The sequence below is a fragment of the Ciona robusta genome, chromosome 8 (assembly GCF_009617815.1).
Source record: "Ciona robusta chromosome 8, ASM961781v2".
In the NCBI taxonomy this organism is placed as follows: Eukaryota; Metazoa; Chordata; class Ascidiacea; order Phlebobranchia; family Cionidae; genus Ciona; species Ciona robusta.
In genome coordinates, this window is record NC_143242.1 from 6,853,074 (window position 1) to 6,871,010 (window position 17,937).

At 36.4% G+C, this 17,937-nt stretch overlaps 5 protein-coding genes across 7 annotated transcripts; 1 reads left to right on the forward strand and 4 right to left on the reverse strand.

The window, feature by feature from the left end:
* Positions 1-11: 11 nt before the first annotated feature.
* LOC149732893 (protein Red-like) lies at positions 12-2,159 on the reverse strand. Its single transcript, XM_089882289.1, has one exon. The coding sequence runs from the start codon at positions 1,924-1,926 to the stop codon at positions 346-348; it is 1,581 nt and encodes a 526-aa protein (XP_089738415.1). The 5' UTR covers positions 1,927-2,159; the 3' UTR covers positions 12-345.
* LOC149732894 (uncharacterized) lies at positions 1,988-8,278 on the reverse strand. The gene is made up of 2 exons (XM_089882297.1): positions 7,932-8,278; positions 1,988-5,844 (listed from the first exon to the last, which is right to left on the reverse strand). Exons 1-2 carry the CDS (start codon positions 8,125-8,127, stop codon positions 5,645-5,647), a joined length of 396 nt encoding a protein of 131 aa, XP_089738423.1. The 5' UTR covers positions 8,128-8,278; the 3' UTR covers positions 1,988-5,644.
* Positions 2,500-4,962, forward strand: LOC149732895 (uncharacterized). The gene is made up of 5 exons (XM_089882292.1): positions 2,500-2,674; positions 2,969-3,161; positions 3,510-3,825; positions 4,186-4,296; positions 4,618-4,962. The coding sequence occupies exons 1-5, from the start codon at positions 2,500-2,502 to the stop codon at positions 4,834-4,836; spliced, it is 1,014 nt and encodes a 337-aa protein (XP_089738418.1). The 3' UTR covers positions 4,837-4,962.
* A 5,785-nt stretch (positions 8,279-14,063) lies between the features above and the next one.
* Positions 14,064-17,103, reverse strand: LOC149732896 (mediator of RNA polymerase II transcription subunit 8-like). Of its 3 annotated transcripts, none has more exons than XM_089882321.1 (7): positions 16,965-17,103; positions 16,606-16,727; positions 16,215-16,359; positions 15,728-15,871; positions 15,179-15,338; positions 14,851-14,910; positions 14,064-14,299 (listed from the first exon to the last, which is right to left on the reverse strand). In XM_089882321.1, the coding sequence occupies exons 1-7, from the start codon at positions 16,968-16,970 to the stop codon at positions 14,229-14,231; spliced, it is 708 nt and encodes a 235-aa protein (XP_089738447.1). In that variant the 5' UTR covers positions 16,971-17,103; the 3' UTR covers positions 14,064-14,228. The 3 variants fall into 3 exon arrangements, with proteins under 3 accessions (XP_089738447.1, XP_089738446.1, XP_089738448.1); XM_089882320.1 differs by having other exon boundaries at positions 14,064-14,314; XM_089882322.1 differs by lacking the exon at positions 14,851-14,910 and having other exon boundaries at positions 14,064-14,314.
* Positions 17,046-17,919, reverse strand: LOC149732897 (10 kDa heat shock protein, mitochondrial-like). The gene has a single exon (XM_089882327.1). It carries the CDS (start codon positions 17,615-17,617, stop codon positions 17,309-17,311), a length of 309 nt encoding a protein of 102 aa, XP_089738453.1. The 5' UTR covers positions 17,618-17,919; the 3' UTR covers positions 17,046-17,308.
* Positions 17,920-17,937: the final 18 nt, after the last annotated feature.

The following is a 17,937-nucleotide window of genomic DNA, read 5'->3' on the forward strand; positions in this document are numbered from 1 at the left end:
AAGCCCTAAAATCTGCAACGACACAGGAAAAGAATGGTAAACAAAGAAAAAATGAGCACTATTGATATGAAAACCAATTGTAAACAACAATTATTACAATTTATAATCAACATTACGATTTACTGTTGCGTAAATATTGCTAGAAACATGCACTATACCCATGTAATGTAACTGTCTGTATTAAGCATGTTATAACAATTTACTGTATGCAGAAAAGGGCAATTTATGTTGAAATCTATACTTTATATCCAAAGTGTTTTAGCGTACAATAACTGTAATCTGTTAATGCAGATTTTGATTTTCAAAAGACTAAAAATTCCAGCAACTGGATAAACAACAATATTTTTAATATTTCGGTTTCTTGTAATCCCCACTGCTTGAAGGACCTCCTTTCCTCTTGGTGATAATCTGCTGTATTTGTTGCAGCTCACGATTAAGTTTTTGTTTCTCGTTTTGCTCCCTTGTTCTTCTAGTCTTGCGCCCCCCCGACATTTTTATGCCGTACTGGAACGCAGCTTTAGGCATGGCTTCCTTCTTGGACATGTAGCTGCTGTATTCTTCTTGTGTGTCAAAGTCCCACCTTCCAACAGGCCCCTTCTTGTGCCCATTGTCCATTTTCGAGTAGTCTGCTTCATCATCGCTATCCTCGCCCAGCCCAGCAATATTGAACTGTGTCGATGGATAACACTCTGCATAACTGTCAGGCACACTGGCTTTGCTGCTTCCAACGAGAGCATTTCCTTTGTGTTTATTCTTAACTTCTTGTTCAGCCTTTTTGTTCTTTTCCACCGCTTGTTTTTCGGAGATATTTTTCACCAACTCCTTTATAGAGGAATCAGCTGCAGCTTTGAGAGTGTCTAAGCTTTCATCTGGTTTTGGTTTTTCAAAGTATGGGCCAACACCGTCGCGCTTTCGTTTTGATGATTTTTTCAATGAAGGAACATATTCTCCTGCATCGTCATATATGTTGAGATTTGCATCTGATGATTTAACAGCTTTCTCCTCCAGCTTTAATTTCTTTTCCTTTTTCTTGCGATGTTTATCTTTAGGCCCTTGACGCAGGTAAGCTAAAATCTGAGTCAGCTTATTTATGACAATATCATTAGTGGACAGGGTAGTGTGCACTTCCAAATTCGGGCAATCTGCTTTACTCCGAATCAAAGTCGTCGGGATATCAGATTCTGCGTAATCATCTTCTAATTCGAACACATACGCCATTCTTCCTGGTAAAAACGTCTCATTTCGCTGAGGCAACTTTGTCTGGAACAATGTCCGGAATACATTCTTCGCCATTTTGTTATTGATCTCGTCAAAGTTCCCTGTGCTCTCAGTGTTTTCCTCTTCTTCCTCTTCTTCTTCTCCTTTCTCCAGAATGGTATCCAATTCCTCTTCCTCCATCTCCTTGGTAGATATCTCCGCTCTTACCTTCTGCAACAGGGCATAATCAAGCCCTTTCACAAGATGAGTATGCGCCATGTCTCCTCCTAAGAACTTGGACTCCTGGATGACTTGTCTACGTTTTTCCGCAGTCGTCCGATCACTGGGAGCATTAGGACCAACAGCTCTGTAATCCGCAGTAGTGCTAAGAAGTTCAACATCATTATAGTCACCAGTCCCCTCCCTTCTCTCTTTAGATCTATCTCTGTATTTCTTATCAAGCTCCGCTTGTCTCTCCATTTCTTGTTTCTTCAGCTTTGCATAAAAACTCTTCTTTTTCCTCCTTTGCTCCGCTGCTGATTCGTTCGCGGCGGAATATTCCTTCGGAACGGCAAACCCTCTTTTCGTTTTTTCTCCGGACCCCTTTCCATCAGAACGTCTCGGGGTCGTAAGAAACTTCCGGAAATCAGCATTAGTGAGAGGCTGATCTTGAGATCCTGCATCATCTACATCCGGAGCCATGGGATTCGAAAAAACTTCCGTCGCCATTTGGAACTTTCAATTTCAACATATACAAGTACAGTACTTGTATGAACTCTAATACGTCGAACTAATGGTCAAAGAATTTGCAGTTTAGTTTATGGAATAATAAATCATAGCGGCAATGAAACGATATACACATTAAAAAGTAACCCAAAATTTGCACTACAAAAACACTTTTTTATTATATCAATGGTGTGCTAACTTAAAAGTGCGCAGTTTCTTGCCAAAACAACGAACAAACGACGATCCTTCTAAACTTTTCTAGTTTGGGAGAAAATATACGATTTCTATGAACCTAGTAAACTGTAACTAAAACGAATGAGACCAAAGTCATTTCATTTTTCGCGCGCTCCCCAATGTTTAATATATATTTCTAATGCATATATTGCATGTATGTAAACTGAAGTGACATTTTCACATTACTTTAATACATTTTTACATTAAAACAAACTGTTTTCCATTTCACAAGAGATATCAAGCGAGTGTTCATAAAAAGAACTGCTGCAAACTTGCAAAACATTCGGTTATATATGTCGATATTAAAACTATTTTCCACTTGCAATGAGGCTCTGAAAGCACATGAAAGTAACAGAACAAACTGTGGCGGTGTGGTTGACAAAAATCAAGCAAGAAAGCGATTATAAAACTTGGATACAAGATGTTCTGTCGTTGCGAGAATTTCTTCTGGCTGTAAAACAAAGCTTCAGCGATCTCGGAAACATAGACGATGTTATAAAGACCTTACCAAGTGTGGGTATGTATTTATTTATGTATGATTCTGTGCGTATATCGAATATATTAAACGGTGCTAGTGAATAATCCTCCCCCTGCCTTATTTGCTAACCCCTAGCTTCTAAACTCCTATATATAACTCCTAACTACCACTACCAGCAACCTCTAACACTTTCCACCAGCCTAATCTGTAACATACTGGAGGATTCTTCATTAGTGCCCCTTAAACACATTACACATATACAGTATACACATATGTGGCATAAATTTATATACTGTATGTTATTGACTTTTGCAACATGTATTGCATTTTCAGCCGAATTTCTTGATGTACTGTGTGTAAGAACTGACTTGCTTGTGGATAAGCATGTCACATCAACATTACATGAATGCCTGCACTTCATGATAGCAGTTAAACCGAAAACAGAAACGGAAAAGATTTCAACGCCATGGGCCTGGAAGCATGTTAACTATCTTCTTAAACAACCAGTGGGGTGTTTAGCATCAGGGTAAGATCAAAATCTAACTTATAATACTATCAACGCTAGATTTAACCAGGTCAGATACTTCCTACCATTGTATAAGAAACTTAACGGTTATTGCTCTAACCCAATGGTCACTAATGGGTTGTCTAAATTATCGGCCATAGACTGTCAATGAAGCTCAGTGGTTAGGCACTGGCATTGGATTAAAGGTTACTGGATTCAAACCTCGATGCTGCTACTATTGTGGCCTATATGCCGTTGGGTCAGACATTTTCTGTTTAATGCTTTAAATAGCCAGCAGTATATTTAAGAAATTGTATTCTTCCTATGCGTGTATGTATTGGTATGACATATTTTTGACTTTTTTTAAAGGTTGCCACAAGACACTCTTGCGAAAATGGTCCAAGAAAAAGTAGCTGGAATCACTGCCACTCTCACAAGCCAATATACCTCGTGCAACACTGTAGCTTTATCAAGCGCCACCATGCAAAAATCAGCTGATATGACTTCTGCAATAGATTCATTAATTCCACTTCTAGGGACCCAATTTGGGGACATTGTTCTACAAGACTTATTCAAGTGCACAGATACTTTCCATGCCTTGAATTGCTACAGTGAAGCTTTTATTTCAGCTGTTGAATTTTCTTTACCCAACCTGTCAATCAAAACTTGCATTTTATTTTATGAAGTAAGTGAACACTACCTCGTACTTTTTCATAGTATTGTTCTAACTATTAACACATATCCAATCACAGATTTTATAATTAGCAGTTTAAACCATCAATTGTTAAGCCATAGGATTTAGCCAAATACTCTATCTGTTATAAAAACAGTTTATCCACTACCTCTTACTTTCTCATATTCCTTTTTATTAGCACATATAAAATTACAGATTTGGAATTAACAATTTAAACCATCAATTGTTAAGCCATAGGATTTAGCCAAAATACTTCATCAGTTAAAAAAACTGTTTGTGCCCATGTTGTATCTTACTTTCTTATTGTGTATAAAAAAAATTAATTTAAAACAATCTCCTTTATCTTTACAGAGATGGCCATGGAAATTTTCAAACAGTTTTCAAGACACAATTCTTAAATTTTCAAACGAAAATCTTAAAAAACAAAAAGATTTAAAAGAAAAGATTACACAATCAAAAATAGTAAGTAATCTCTTCATTAGAAACTAAATATTAGTGTTTTAAACAATTGTATTAAAAAAACGGTAAATTTTGCATTAGGTATTTTTACTGATTTTTTAAGATTTAAAAGTTGAGGGTAAATGCCCCTCAGTCTAAAACAAGTTAACATTAATAACAAATTGATTAATTATTTGATTATTTCCCTAAATAAATACGACATTGACAAATTAGCAGTGAGAAAAAATTGACCCCTTATGCTCTACTACAATGATAAAATGAACCTTTTATTGCGCCTCGGGCTTTATTTTGAGAACATTGTTTTAGAAAGTGTTTTCACTTCAGGTAAAATGCTGTTGTGAAAGCTTAATTCTGCTACCAGTGTGTACCTCAAGTTTAGAAGAAATTTGCGAACTTTTAAAAACTGAAGAGTGCAAATACGATCCACACTTTATGCAACAGGTTTTTGATTCTGTGCTGGCAACACTGCAGCCAAAACTGAAAGAATGGGGTCTGGAAACACTGGTAACAAATCTGAAAAATTTCAGGTTTAAAATAAGCTAAAAAATTTCTATGGCTCTTTCTTTTATTTCTGTTTTTACTTTCACAGAAGCAAAAATGGTTCCAGTTTATGTATTTGTTGTTTATTTATATATATCTTTGATTTGAAATAAAATTAAAGAGAAAATACGGAACGTTGTGTTATAATAAGAAAAGACAAGTTTATCGGCAGTAACAGCAATGAACGTTACAATTCAATGTACAAAACATACAACTGGCAGTTTATTATAAACCTGTAAATCATACAGGTAAAGTACGTTAACAAGCCATAACAATTCGGTAACTATTATTTAAGTACGTATTATGCAATAAATGGGGCTAATTAGTAACATTTCTCTCCTATCCAAATAATACAGGTGGTATGGCATGTTTTAAAAGCTGTATAATAAGGAACATAAAGTATTGGTCCATTTACATCCTAAAATATATAGTAATATGGGGTAAGATGGGATACCGTTAGCATCCGAATCCCGTAATTGCTAATCGTTTTGAACAACCCTCTTACAGACTCGCTGGCTCACGGTTATATAATTCTGTAAATATTCTTTGTTTACCAACAAATTGAACGAGAAACAAGAATAAAATCACGTCCCATCTTCCCCCACCCGACTATACACCCTTAAATATTGTTCTGTTTCGGGACTGGAAAGAAAACTTACGAAGTCAACAAGAATTTCACAGTGGACATATTAATAAAGAAGTCAAGCGGTGCTGATGCGATTTTTAATCTGCTGCCCAGCGATTGCTATCTCCGTGACGAGGATAGAACGGCTCATCGCTGCTCTGTTTCAAATCTCGTTTCATTTGTGGTTCATTTTCTAAAGCAATTGATCTGGCAGATATGGCAATTGATGCGGAAACGATAGTAGCGTCTTCTACCTGACCGCTTCACACGGCCTGCTGATCTTTTGGTCCGTTGGTGCCCGTTAAATAAATCCAGGGTCTCTTGGCTAACGAGACTGGTTTGTTCGAGGCTTGCTTCGGGCTCATAGTTGGCTTCCGATTCTGATACTGTAACGAAAAAATGTTTAAAACATCGCTTATGAGAAAAACAATTACAAACAAAGTTACATATGTGGGATGGGGAAAGATGGGACGTATTGTCTTACACGTATATATAACTTGTAAGCAGGTACGAGGTTTATGAAACAGAACACCCGTGTTTATATGACGAGTGTCATTTTCCGGCCACACAAGAATAAAAAGTTGCACCCAAACACCGTTTATACGAATGAAGCATCACATACACATATAGTCGTTATAGGGAGAAATCGTGACTTGCACCAAGTCTATAGTTATGGATCATTTAGCGCCCCAAGACATACAGTTGGCAAAACGTTATAAAACCAGTGTTTTAAAACCCTATGTAGTTTTGTCTTTTGAGTACACTAAAACTAATATATAAATTGTATTTGATTTCATTCTTCTCCCCTTTTTTAATTTATTTTTTTTGTAGAAATAATTTGACATGCGGGTATGAAGGACTAAACAACATAATATTAAAACAATTTATATGCATGACATGTATTGGCTACACATTTATTTAATAAAAATACTATTATACGCCCCATCAATGATCGGTTTATTGAATACTTCGTGAACCGGAATTAAGCAATATCGGTATTTGCATCAAAATTATAGGGTTTTAATCGTGTTTAATGATTTACCCAAAGATTAGAGTTTATTACGTTGCAAAAACGATTGATTCAATCTTTCGAATATTTACAATAGTTTGAACCCGTGTGCACTCCAAGAGTTTTAACGATTAAAACTTCTCGCACGCGAAGGACCGGTTATTTCAATGTAGGTCGGTACACACTAGAGCCGTGATGCTTTGTAATCAGTATCGGTACGCAACTGAAGTGGTTTACATGTGTGAGGTGTTTGAAACTCGCAAACTTTGAGTGGACACTGTAATTATAATGGGTCGCACCAAACTATTTAATACACTTGTGTTTGTATGTTAAAACTTACTAGTTACCATTATGTTCGCCTTATTAGCCCCCGAGCAATCTTTTGTGTTAAAAAGTATTTAATTGATTGACACCCTATACCTAGTTAGCGGGAAGTGTGCGAATTAGAACCGGTGTAGAATTAGTGTAATTAATACACCACCAATGCTAATGTTAGAAATTAATCGCTGGACAAAGTTGGGAGCGGATCCAGCACTCCGAAATGTCATGTGCCGGGTGGTGCCAATTCCTTCACTGTCGAGCACGCGACATGAAGTAACCGCGACCAAATGCCTGAAGCACAAGGCGCCTATACACCGCACAACAAGAGCGGGGAATGGGTAATGTTCTATTGGCCGGACGTCGGAATTTTGCCTTCGATTAAGAAATCTATGTAGCCGAACATCGACGCTTAATTCGCAGCTGCCGAAGTGTTTGTTGTGGGCCGAAATAAACGTGAAAAACACTGCAAGAATCTTGCTGTGTTTGCTCTCTTGTTGATGTCCTGTCAGCAAATTGGCTCGAGTTCAATTTATCTTTTTTTTGTATTTTTTACTCCATTTTACCATTTTTTTTGGAATTTGCAAAACCTTAGTCCATTATAAACATTAAACCGGTCGCGGAGGTCGGATTTTGCTTTTAGTTTTGTAATTGTGACCGATTCCGATCGCTCTCCGGACGATATGTAAGATTAAGTATCTCGCCGAGCGACATCTTGGCAGAGATGAGATCTTAATACCTTTTCAGGGCAAGACGCGTCCATATACAGGGCAAAGGTCATTTTATAACGCTTCGATCTTTGTTTAGGCCAAAACTGCTTAAGCGTCCCCCGACCTGCCCCCACGGAAATTAATAATTCGATTGTCATAACGTTCGGTTCGCTTGTGTCTAGAACTTCATACACGTCGAATTGTTGTTTGTTTATCATTTTCCGGTGCTGGAGGTTTCGGCGACGCCCTAGCTAAGCAACTCTATACAAACCGCAACGTTTCGGAGAAGAAACCTAAAACTGATTTGTTCTCGAAAAATTTGCATACCGTGTTGTAAAACCATTTTGTGCGTTTGATATTCAAAAACATAATGCATCAAAAACAACCAACTAAAAATATGAACAATTATTTGCGGAAGATTCAAAACGAAACTTACTGCTTCGTTTCGAGAGTCCGACACCGTAGTAGCATCGATGGTAAAGCTTACTCCAACATCTTCTACAAACAAATTCCTTTAATTGCATTCGACTCATGCGTCTACGGGACTCCACACTTGTAGCTAACACAAGAAGGGAAATCACCACCACAAGCCCAAACTTTAACCCCACGCTACTTAATTTTGACTTATTCATCTTTGATGTTCTTGAATTGAAAGTAAGCAGCTTTCTAAGTCTAGATTTCGTTTAGTAGTTGCTGTACCGGATGGTCGCAGCGCTCTGGTATATATTGCTTCCCCCCTTTTTTCCCGGCGCCGCCAATGGCCATCTTCTCTTACTGGGTTGATGTTATGGGCGAGAGATGTTGGCAATAATCGCGCGTGTGCCTCCGCGCGGTAACTTCGCCCCAGGGTCAAGGAAATAAAAGAAATTAAGCGCCCGCAAAGTCGACATTCCACACAAAACGCAACGATCGATTACCAAGCCGCCCAACTCGGGCTAAGATAGAAAATATAACTTCTCCTAAAAAAGCTAAAATTTTGAGACAGTTTATTTGCATACGGGTTAGGCTGCTGGGCGGGCACGATTAATCTAAACATAAATGAACCAAATCGGCAAAATCTTATTTTTATTCTATCTATAAAAAAGGTGTTGCCGGTTTGTTAGTGTTTACGTTCATGCCAATAAAGTTTATTTTCATCACGGATTTTCTACGTCATACCATATCGATAATATGTTTATTTTTAAATGTGAGTGTTTTTTTTACATTTTTTACTGTGGGATTTTGGGTTGGGTTCGGCTAAATGACCCACCTTATTTACATATGCATAAATATAGATCTGATAAATGACGAAATTGTATGTTTACGTTAAAAAACAAATATTAATCGTGGGGCCGAAATCTAGATATATATTTGCATGTTATTAAATGCGCCGGTAATGGATTATAACGTGATTTCCACACCCTACAATAAGATCTAATTAATAGAAAAATATATTTTCTATTTTGAAAAGGGCGAGGTCCATTTTATTTTTGAAAATAAATTTAATATTTAAATCTTAACAACCTGTTATATAAAAATAAACCGCCGATAAATAGCAGACAGAAAGATAACCTGCATGTTATGACGAGATTAAAATAAACCTCGTGCACGTTTCTCGTCACACGAACAGCATGGCTTAAATGTTACTATCAGATTTGCGAACGAAAGGGAAAAAAACGAAAAAAATGAATGCCACGCGTTGCGAAATTTCTGAGACCGCACAATTTTAATCAGTTGGGACGAACTTACCGCTGGCAATAAATTTCCCGTCCATGATTCAAAACAGAATCCTCTGACATACAGGTACGGTTTGTAAAGAGTTTCGCAGATGAAATTTACACGCGGTTTCGTAACGAGGGACTTAATTTTGGGAATTTTTAAACATATTCTGACTTAACAGATATCCAGCAACACGCATATGCACGTTTTTCATTACCGCGACATTCCGAGAGAAAATTAAAAACAATTATCAAATAAATTAAAAGAATTTTTACGCCAAAGAATAAAATAAATAGTAGAGTGGGGAAGATGGGACACCTTCAGCACATAATATCCGAATGGTTTTAAACAGTTATCAATGGTCTATAATGGGGTTCGCGAGGATACGGTTTTATAATTGTTTGAATTTTCTTTGTCTACTAGCAAAAAGGGACGAGAAAATAAAATGTCTCATGTCTCATGTTCCCCATACTCCTATATACATTTTAATAAAAACAGTTTGTGAACCTTTTCAAAAGCCTATATAAGCTTATATAGTATATGGTCGGAGTCATATTTTAAAATAAATCAATTTTAATTATGTTCCAATCCAAACAATAATTGCTCTAAATTAACAATTTTCAACCATCCTAGTTGCTATTGACCGGTAATGTAGCATGTTAGGTATTTTACCTGCACATGCAATAAACAGCTTAATTTTGAATGCTGTTCTTTAGAACTTGAGTAAAAAAGTTTGGGTAAAGTGTTTTTTTCAACAGTCCTGATGTTTTAAACAATTAACAACGGTCCATAGGAGTCGTGAGGATACTGTTTTTACCCACCCTATACTACGAGGATACTGTTTTTATTCACCCTATATACTAGATACCCCCACCCTATACTATACTTAAAAATATTATATATACCCACGACGAAAATATCGGCCGCTAAAGATATTCCCGTCTCCCCACACTACTATATATAAAGAGTGTGACGTTTATAAGTGTATGTCCTGCAACATTCAGATACAGAGTTATACCCACTATTTTCTAACATAAGAAACATTCCAGGTCCAGTTAAGACCAATACCCATATATACACCGTGAGAAAATAAGGACACTACCCGTAATAAGCAAAATATTTTATTTGACCTTTCAAGAAAAATTTTGCGCCGCGGCCTTATATGTATTTTAGCTATCCGAACCCAAATCTCGGGTTGCGCAACGGGGAAGTCCCAAACGTGATAGTGCACCGGTGAAAAAATGTTTTAACCTCTGCGAAAATGTAGGATACAGGTCCGGTTACAAAAAGCCGAAGTAATTGCGAGTTTGCGTGGCGCATATTACTTGGTTTTAATCCTAGGACCCGGTCCTATACACTGCTATCCCCGCTATATGTTCTCTATTTTGAGAAGCCGCAGTGACGTAAGATGGGTTCCCGGAATACATGCAGTTAACGTCACACGTGCCGCGTTAATGTAAGTGCGTTATTAACGATTTTTAATCTTCTGCTTGTAAATTCTCCCAATCCGTATTGCAAGATTATAAATACCATATATATAGTGCATTAAGAATTGGTTTTATATAGAAACCAATGAAGGTAAAGTCAAATATAACTATATAACATGATTTGTATTATCTTTTATATTAATAGTGAATGTTAAAATCACGAGCAAGAAGAAAAACAGCAAAAAGTTGTCTTTATTTAATGACTTATATGGAAAAATACAGCTTGTTTAAAAGACGACTGTTATACATGTGCCGAATAAAGATTATTCTTCGATTTTTAATTTAAACGTTCAAGTTTAAAACATTTCAAGAAATATTTGTTAATTTTGTTTAAAAACATAAGCAGTCAGAAGAATGCATTCATGGCGTTTTAAGCGGCTGTTATCCACGGAAAAACAGCTGGTTACACCTGTGTAATAGGAGCTAAGGTGTTAAGATCAAAAAATTGTTTTCCGAAACACCAAATTTCACCAAAGGTTAAATTCAACGGTTTAAACATAATTAACAAGCAACACAAGAAGTTAATCGCGACAATTATGTTGCTATACCACTTTCAATAAAGTTGAAAACACACTTCGGTAGTCCAATAATATGGAATAGTGTATTATCATAACACGATCCAAAAGCGTGGAAGTAGAAAAACAGCTTATACGGGATAAGAGACGAGTTTAATCTCCTGGGTGACTTTAGTTCTATGGTTGGATACGTTCTCGCTGCCGGTAAAGTTACACATGCCGCGTCTTCTAACTGAAACCGTAGTATTCTGAAGTCACTTCAATATACTATGCTGAAACTGTGCAAGTTTAAATTTGATAAGGTTATCAGGCAAGTTCTATCCAGTATAAGTTTCACTATGTGTAAATAGTACTGTGGGGTAAAATGGGAGACCGTTAGCACATAATATTCCATATATCTTAATTGAGTTTTCGACCATTAACGAAATTTTTTGGAGTCGTGATGATACGGTTATATGATTCTGCAAATTTTCTTTATAAACTATCAAAAAGAGTGACATAAAAAAAAACAATTAAAAAGGGGACCATCTTAAAGCTAAAATTTATGTAAACTTGCGTTGTATAATGATTATTTAGCGTGTGGATTATTGCATGGTTCCACAGTGAATATACGTTTATTTCGTGCGTTTTTAAACCACAAGTCTGAGTGCTTTCGGTCAAAGGCTATAATTTTAGACCAGAACGTTTATCATATGGTGAGCGAACGTGAGTTCTGAAATTCACGCGTAACATCGTGCTTGGACGAATACGCGAATATAACTTCACGGATAATCGTTGACGATATCTTTAATATCAGATAACTGTCATATTGATCAGAAGGCGCAAACATTGTATCCCCAAAACAACATAAGCTGCCTTTTTCTGACGAATTTAGCCACGGGTCATGTCACAGTAGTTTAATCATGTGTAGTAGGGTAGGGTAAGATGGGAAAAGATTTCATTATATTTTCTCCCCTTTTTGGTGGAAAACAAAGTATTATAGTAGCTAGTGTGGGGGAAGATGGGACACCTTTTTATTCTATTTACTCGTCCCATTTGGTAGTAAACAGAGAAGATTCAAATAAATATAAAACCGTATCCCTACGACTTTCATAGACCGTTGTTAATTGTTTTAAACATGATCAGAATATTTGGATATTATGTGCTAAACATGTCCCATCTTCCCCCCACCTTACTATATTACAGAATTAATAGAAAGAAATATTCACGATTCTAAAAAAGCGTTGTAAATTGGTGAAATCACGATTTGGGTGCTAAAATAATATCCCATCTTGCCCCACTGTACAATGTGTTCCAATATAATAAGTGATATAGGAATAAAATGCGGTCGATGCATTTAAATTTATGTTGAAGATTCATACAAGGATTGTATAATGTAGGTCTGCTATTCACGCCCGGGGTGATGGGCAACTTAAGCCGTTCATTTGGCAAATTCTGCGGCATATTTCTTTGGTGTTTCATAAGTTCTATAACGGGTTATATTGGCAAAGTATGACTGGCTTTACAATTAGGCCAACTTATTTAGATGTATAGAATATACCGCTGGCTGGCAGCCATTTTTTAAAGGTTTAACGACTTATAATGGTGCGTGTATGTACAGTAATTAATCACTAAATAACATGGAATTTTAAGCCGCGATAACGAAGAAAACATAATACCGACGGAGGCATATTCGTATGGATCGTTTGATAGTTAAATACAACTGTTTTGGAACCTTTTTTGTGCGTTATTTTGGTATCAGTATGGTGGGGGGAGATGGGACAACTTTTTATTTTGTTCTCTTGTCTCATTTGGTAGTAAACAAAGAACATTCAAAAAATTATAAAACCGTATCCTGGCGACTCCCATAGACTGCTGCTAATTTTTTTAAACACAATTGAAAAATTTCGATATTATGTGCTAAAGGTGTCCCATTTTTCCCACCTAACTATGCTTTGTACCAGTAAATCAATCACTGAAAAACACACGAAGATCTTATCTCCGCATAAGTTAAAAATCGTGAAGAACATACCGGCTCAAGTAACAGGTACAGCGGTAGGCCACCGACAAAAAAGGTGTTTTACTGAGGAAAAAATTTCCCGAATCGCAACTCACAAAAAGTTCTCACGGTCTTGCACGGACCGGTAGTTCCCGATAGTGTTTTATGCAGCGTGGGAATCTCGCTATTAGTTTTTTGAGGTATATGTCACTATCGTAAAGTGCCCAAAACGTTTTTATCGACCGCCATGTATATTCATTTCTGAGCAAACGGGAAAATTTATGGCTTGGAAAACACGGCATGGTATGCATCAGAGTTTAAAATCCTATTTACGTAAACTTTGGAAACGTCAAAGGATAAGACCGTGATACAAACGTGGTATAACCATTTGCATGGTGGCTTTGATCCTGGAAAGTACGTGGCGATTACTCAAAAGCAAAACGTGACCGTTTAGGAAAATTTTTGGCGCGAAATTATAGCCAATGAAAATATTTTGCTGGATTAAGTGACAGCATGACGCGAAAGGGCACGGAAGTGATTTTACTTCCGTTCCAGTCACTGTTCACTTCCGTGTCTATCCAAATGTAACCGTTACTCAACTAACCGAAGATAAGAAATCTAAACTTTGAGACAGGAGAAAATTTACTTTCGAAAGCAGAGTCATTGAAACGTCATCGAAGAAAAAGTGGTTTCGATTTTTTCTCATCGTCACGCTGACGAATTAAATTCTCTTTGAATCCCGGCATTACCGTATACAGTTACGTAAAATTTTCCGTAACGTGTACAATATGCCATAATTACGTAAGCAGGGTGTTACGTGCCGAAACGTGTCTCTCGCATGACTGTTCTTTCCTATTTTTGTTGTTGCGTATGTAATTTCATAAACAACCAAATTTAGGTAGCTATTTATACAGAAAGGCAGTGATTTTTCACAAAAACGAACGAAACCGAAAACTGCTGTAAATAGCAGTTGCGTAAGACTAAATATAAACCTAAGCGTTTTCAAATCCAGTTTGCTACAATAACAAAATAAAGGTGAAACTTTCTTTTAGAAATCAAGGTCTTTTGGTCACTGGCATCCTTACACCAGTGTTGAGCCTCCCAGAAACCGGCATTGTTCCTCTCACTGCAAACGATGTTACTGTTGAATATATAAATAAAGAATGTAACTTGATTTATTCTCACGTTGCCGGAAAACGACAGTCGTTATAACATGGGTTCATACACTTCGTGTCAACATATGAGTTACCATGCATGTAACTTTGTAGATAATTTTTTATATTTTATGTTTTTTACGTATAGTAGAGTAGGGAAAAATGGGACACCTTTAGCACAGAATATCCAAATATCCTGATCGTGTTTTAAACAATTAACAACGGTCTATGGGAATCGTGAGGATACGGTTTTATAATTCTTTGAATGTTCTTTGTTTGCTAGTAAATAGAATGAACTGGTGTCCCATCTTCCCCCACCCTACTATATATTACTGGTGTCTGGCACAAAATATTTTTTATACACCAGATGGACCGCTAAAAGATTATTTTGAAAGAGGGCTATAAAACACTGTCAAAATAAACATGCAACATGATAGGCTAATTTCCAGGTATAGAATACACATAACACTGGAGGTTGAAACCTGACCATGGCTACAGCTGTAATAGGAGTTTAAGTGCTAACCAGTGCTGGTGTTTATCTGGGATTGGGAAGCCAAAGACTGAGGAGGTTTCAGTCCACGACCTTTAAAAATATAAGAGTTTGAGGTTTAATATGATAAGTGTGAACTTTAGGTAATTGTAGGCTAAGCCAGAAAAAAAATATGGTTAGTATATAATATATAATTACTTAAAAAAATCTACATTATAATTCCGCATATACGGAGATAGGAGATTAACTGTTTTTTTGAAAGATAATTTTTGATAGGGGTCAAATGTTCTTGTTTATAGGCAAGACAAAATGCTGATAATTAAATATAACATCAATTATCTGAAGTCAAATTACTACCAACCAAAGTATGCAGCTGCCACTAATTCTTCTGTGGCTTTGGGATTAAAAGTTGGAGGGTTGCTTCGTGAAGTGACGGTGTCAGCTCGCCAATTGGCACGCGCCGTCTTCACTTTTTCCAACACTTTGTTGCATTGCTTGTTGAACATGGCTACTTGCGATTGCTGGATGGTTTAAAAATGAAGTAAATTTAGGCTTGCTGTTTGTATCAAACCAGTGGTCACTAAAAGGTTGTCCAAATCTTCAGCCGGAAAAATCCTACAAAGCTTAATTCTCCACAAAGTTAACTACTTGGTAACTTGTAAGCGGGCACGAGGTGTATGAAACAGAACACCCGTCTTTTTACGACTGTCGTTGCACCACCAGACGTAAATAAATAACCTACATTTAGAGATAATTGTCATTGCTTAATTGAATGTAAGTTATTTGTACTCGCAGTTTCTATTAGTAAAAGAAAATCTCTTTTTCCATCAATTAAAAGTGAACTTGCAATTTTGCACTTTCCGCCCCAAACGATGGTAAATTACATTAAATTCCTTGATAATATACATACAGCATTAGAAACATTCTCTGTGTGTAATCCAACTTCAGATATAAGTTGTCGCTCTGCTTGCTCAACTGCTGGGTCAGGTTTTGTTCGAAGGTAGTTTGGTGTTTCAGTATGTGACATGAGTGACACTCGCCCCTCTGTGAGAGCCTGCGTTCATGGGTACAAGTAATAATATACCTTGCTTTTTTTAATTTATTAAGAAATGAAAATTATAAATTATATCATCAAGGAAACTGATTTGTGGGGGGTTATAATTGAGCTAAACTAATAGACAATGAACCTGTGTTTTGGTAATTTCTCAAAAAATTATTATTTCAGCAAAGAGCGCCTGTAAATATGCACCAATTTAGAAGTAAAGTTATTATAACTCTAGAAAAAACATCATATACAACAGTCATTATATTACTAATATTATATATCACCCTCGTGGCCAATGGCAAGTTGATTTTTTTAAAAATAAGATAACTTTTAAAATATAAAAAACATTTACCAATAAATGCGGGTCAGGATCAGGTGACAGCCTCACTGGAACAATGGGATAGTTTCTTAACGCCGGCATCTTTTCTGATTTCATTGCAGCAAGCAGAGAACTTATCTGGCCGGACAGTAATGCAAAGTTGTCCAGCACTGTGGGCCTGAAGGGGAAGTATTTTATGACACTTTGTTTGATGTTTCCATTCAAGGTTTAACTTAGACATAATTAAACATAAATGACTCGTTGTATTTGTAATACTATGAATAAAACATTCTGTAATATTTTGGAAGGAGCATTCTGTAATACTATGGATGCAACATTTATAATATTAGTGAAAGTTTTGTAATATAAATGGGATATTATGTAATACCTGCAGAACGCAAATAAAAAAGTTTTTGTAAATTACCATGTAAGTGTCTGATGTTCATTGGTCAATTTAAAAAGGAAATCTTCCAAAGCTTTTCGTATTGCTTTGGCACGAACGATCAAAGCGTCAACGGACATTTCAAGAACCTTTGCTTCGTTCGCCTGATGCAAGGAAAAACATTTATATATTGCTTTTTACGTTACATTTGTTTAGTCAGTATGACGTAGTTCATTTAAATTAAAATTCTTGGTTAAACAAATGCCATATTCCGAAAAAATGCCCTAAAATTTGGATTTCTATCCAAAATACTCATACACAACTAAATTAAGAAATTTCTTCCAATAAAAATCTTTCGTTCATAAAAATTTCAAGTTTGTGCCCTACTATTACAGCATTACCTGCATTTTTTTCTGCTTACAGATTGATGATTGTTGTTGTCAATTATTTTTATTGCAAAAAAACTTAAGGCGTACGAACAGTCTAAGTAGAAAACATCCAGTTTATTTAAATTGCAGTTGTCGTAAAGTATGCATGAAGTTCACAATACACCAAACACGATTTTATTAGATCATAGTGTAATTATATAAACATACACTGCAGTTTTGGTACTATGAAGAAATGGAAAAAGCCAAACAACACTGAAATTATAAATAACTCCGCAAATGACTTTAGGTCTGAAATTGGCAGGTTTTGAGCAGAGAGATTTGGTTAAGCACGCGATTTTTTAGAGCAAATAGTGTTTTCAGTTTGAAAATTTTCCCAAGATATCTCCGTCACGGAAAAGATGAAATTCTTCATCCCCGAGCGTCACTTTTGTTCCTCCGTATTCTGGGAGCAAAACTTCATCCCCAGGCCCGACAGTTAACGGCTTCAATTTTCCGTCTTTATCTTCAACACCAGGACCGGTAGCTACTACAGTTGCGCGAAGGACTTTGCCGGCGCTTTTCTCGGGCAGTACTATCCCGCCTTTCGTGGTAGTTTCTGGGGCGAAACGCTGAACCAAAACTCGGTCAAATAAAGGCATAAAGCTTCTAAAAACTTTCCCGGCCATTTTGGTATTTAATTATTTGCGTTTTAGGGTGAAAATAAACTACTGCAATTTGCACTAGAAGTCCTATAGTAACTACACGCTGATGCAACGCTGTAGCAATTCTAGAAGTCTCTTGGATTGGTACTTCCCCAATTTAAAAAGTGATGCACTAGGGTATTTTCGTATCGCCGTACTTTGATAAAAAACGCAATATTTATTCAAAATTCAGTTGTATAATATTATTTTATTCTTGTTCAGTCTATTTGCAGGTATAAAAAAACAATTTTAAAGTATTTAAACTCACAATACAGACAGTAAAGGTAATCTTTTGGCACCACTTT

Coding starts and splice junctions, on each gene's coding strand:
- LOC149732893 (XM_089882289.1), bottom strand. CDS start 1,926: ATGGCGACGGAAGTTTTTTCGAATCCCATGGCTCCGGATGTAGATGAT.
- LOC149732895 (XM_089882292.1), top strand. CDS start 2,500: ATGAAAGTAACAGAACAAACTGTGGCGGTGTGGTTGACAAAAATCAAG. Junction 2,675..2,968: donor AAAGACCTTACCAAGTGTGG/GTATGTATTTAT, acceptor TTGCATTTTCAG/CCGAATTTCTTGATGTACTG. Junction 4,297..4,617: donor AGATTACACAATCAAAAATA/GTAAGTAATCTC, acceptor TTTTCACTTCAG/GTAAAATGCTGTTGTGAAAG.
- LOC149732894 (XM_089882297.1), bottom strand. CDS start 8,127: ATGAATAAGTCAAAATTAAGTAGCGTGGGGTTAAAGTTTGGGCTTGTG. Junction 5,845..7,931: donor CGGACTCTCGAAACGAAGCA/GTAAGTTTCGTT, acceptor TTTTCGTTACAG/TATCAGAATCGGAAGCCAAC.
- LOC149732896 (XM_089882320.1), bottom strand. Junction 16,360..16,605: donor GAACATCAGACACTTACATG/GTAATTTACAAA, acceptor CTTCCCCTTCAG/GCCCACAGTGCTGGACAACT. Junction 15,872..16,214: donor ATCCTGACCCGCATTTATTG/GTAAATGTTTTT, acceptor CCATGAACGCAG/GCTCTCACAGAGGGGCGAGT.
- LOC149732897 (XM_089882327.1), bottom strand. CDS start 17,617: ATGGCCGGGAAAGTTTTTAGAAGCTTTATGCCTTTATTTGACCGAGTT.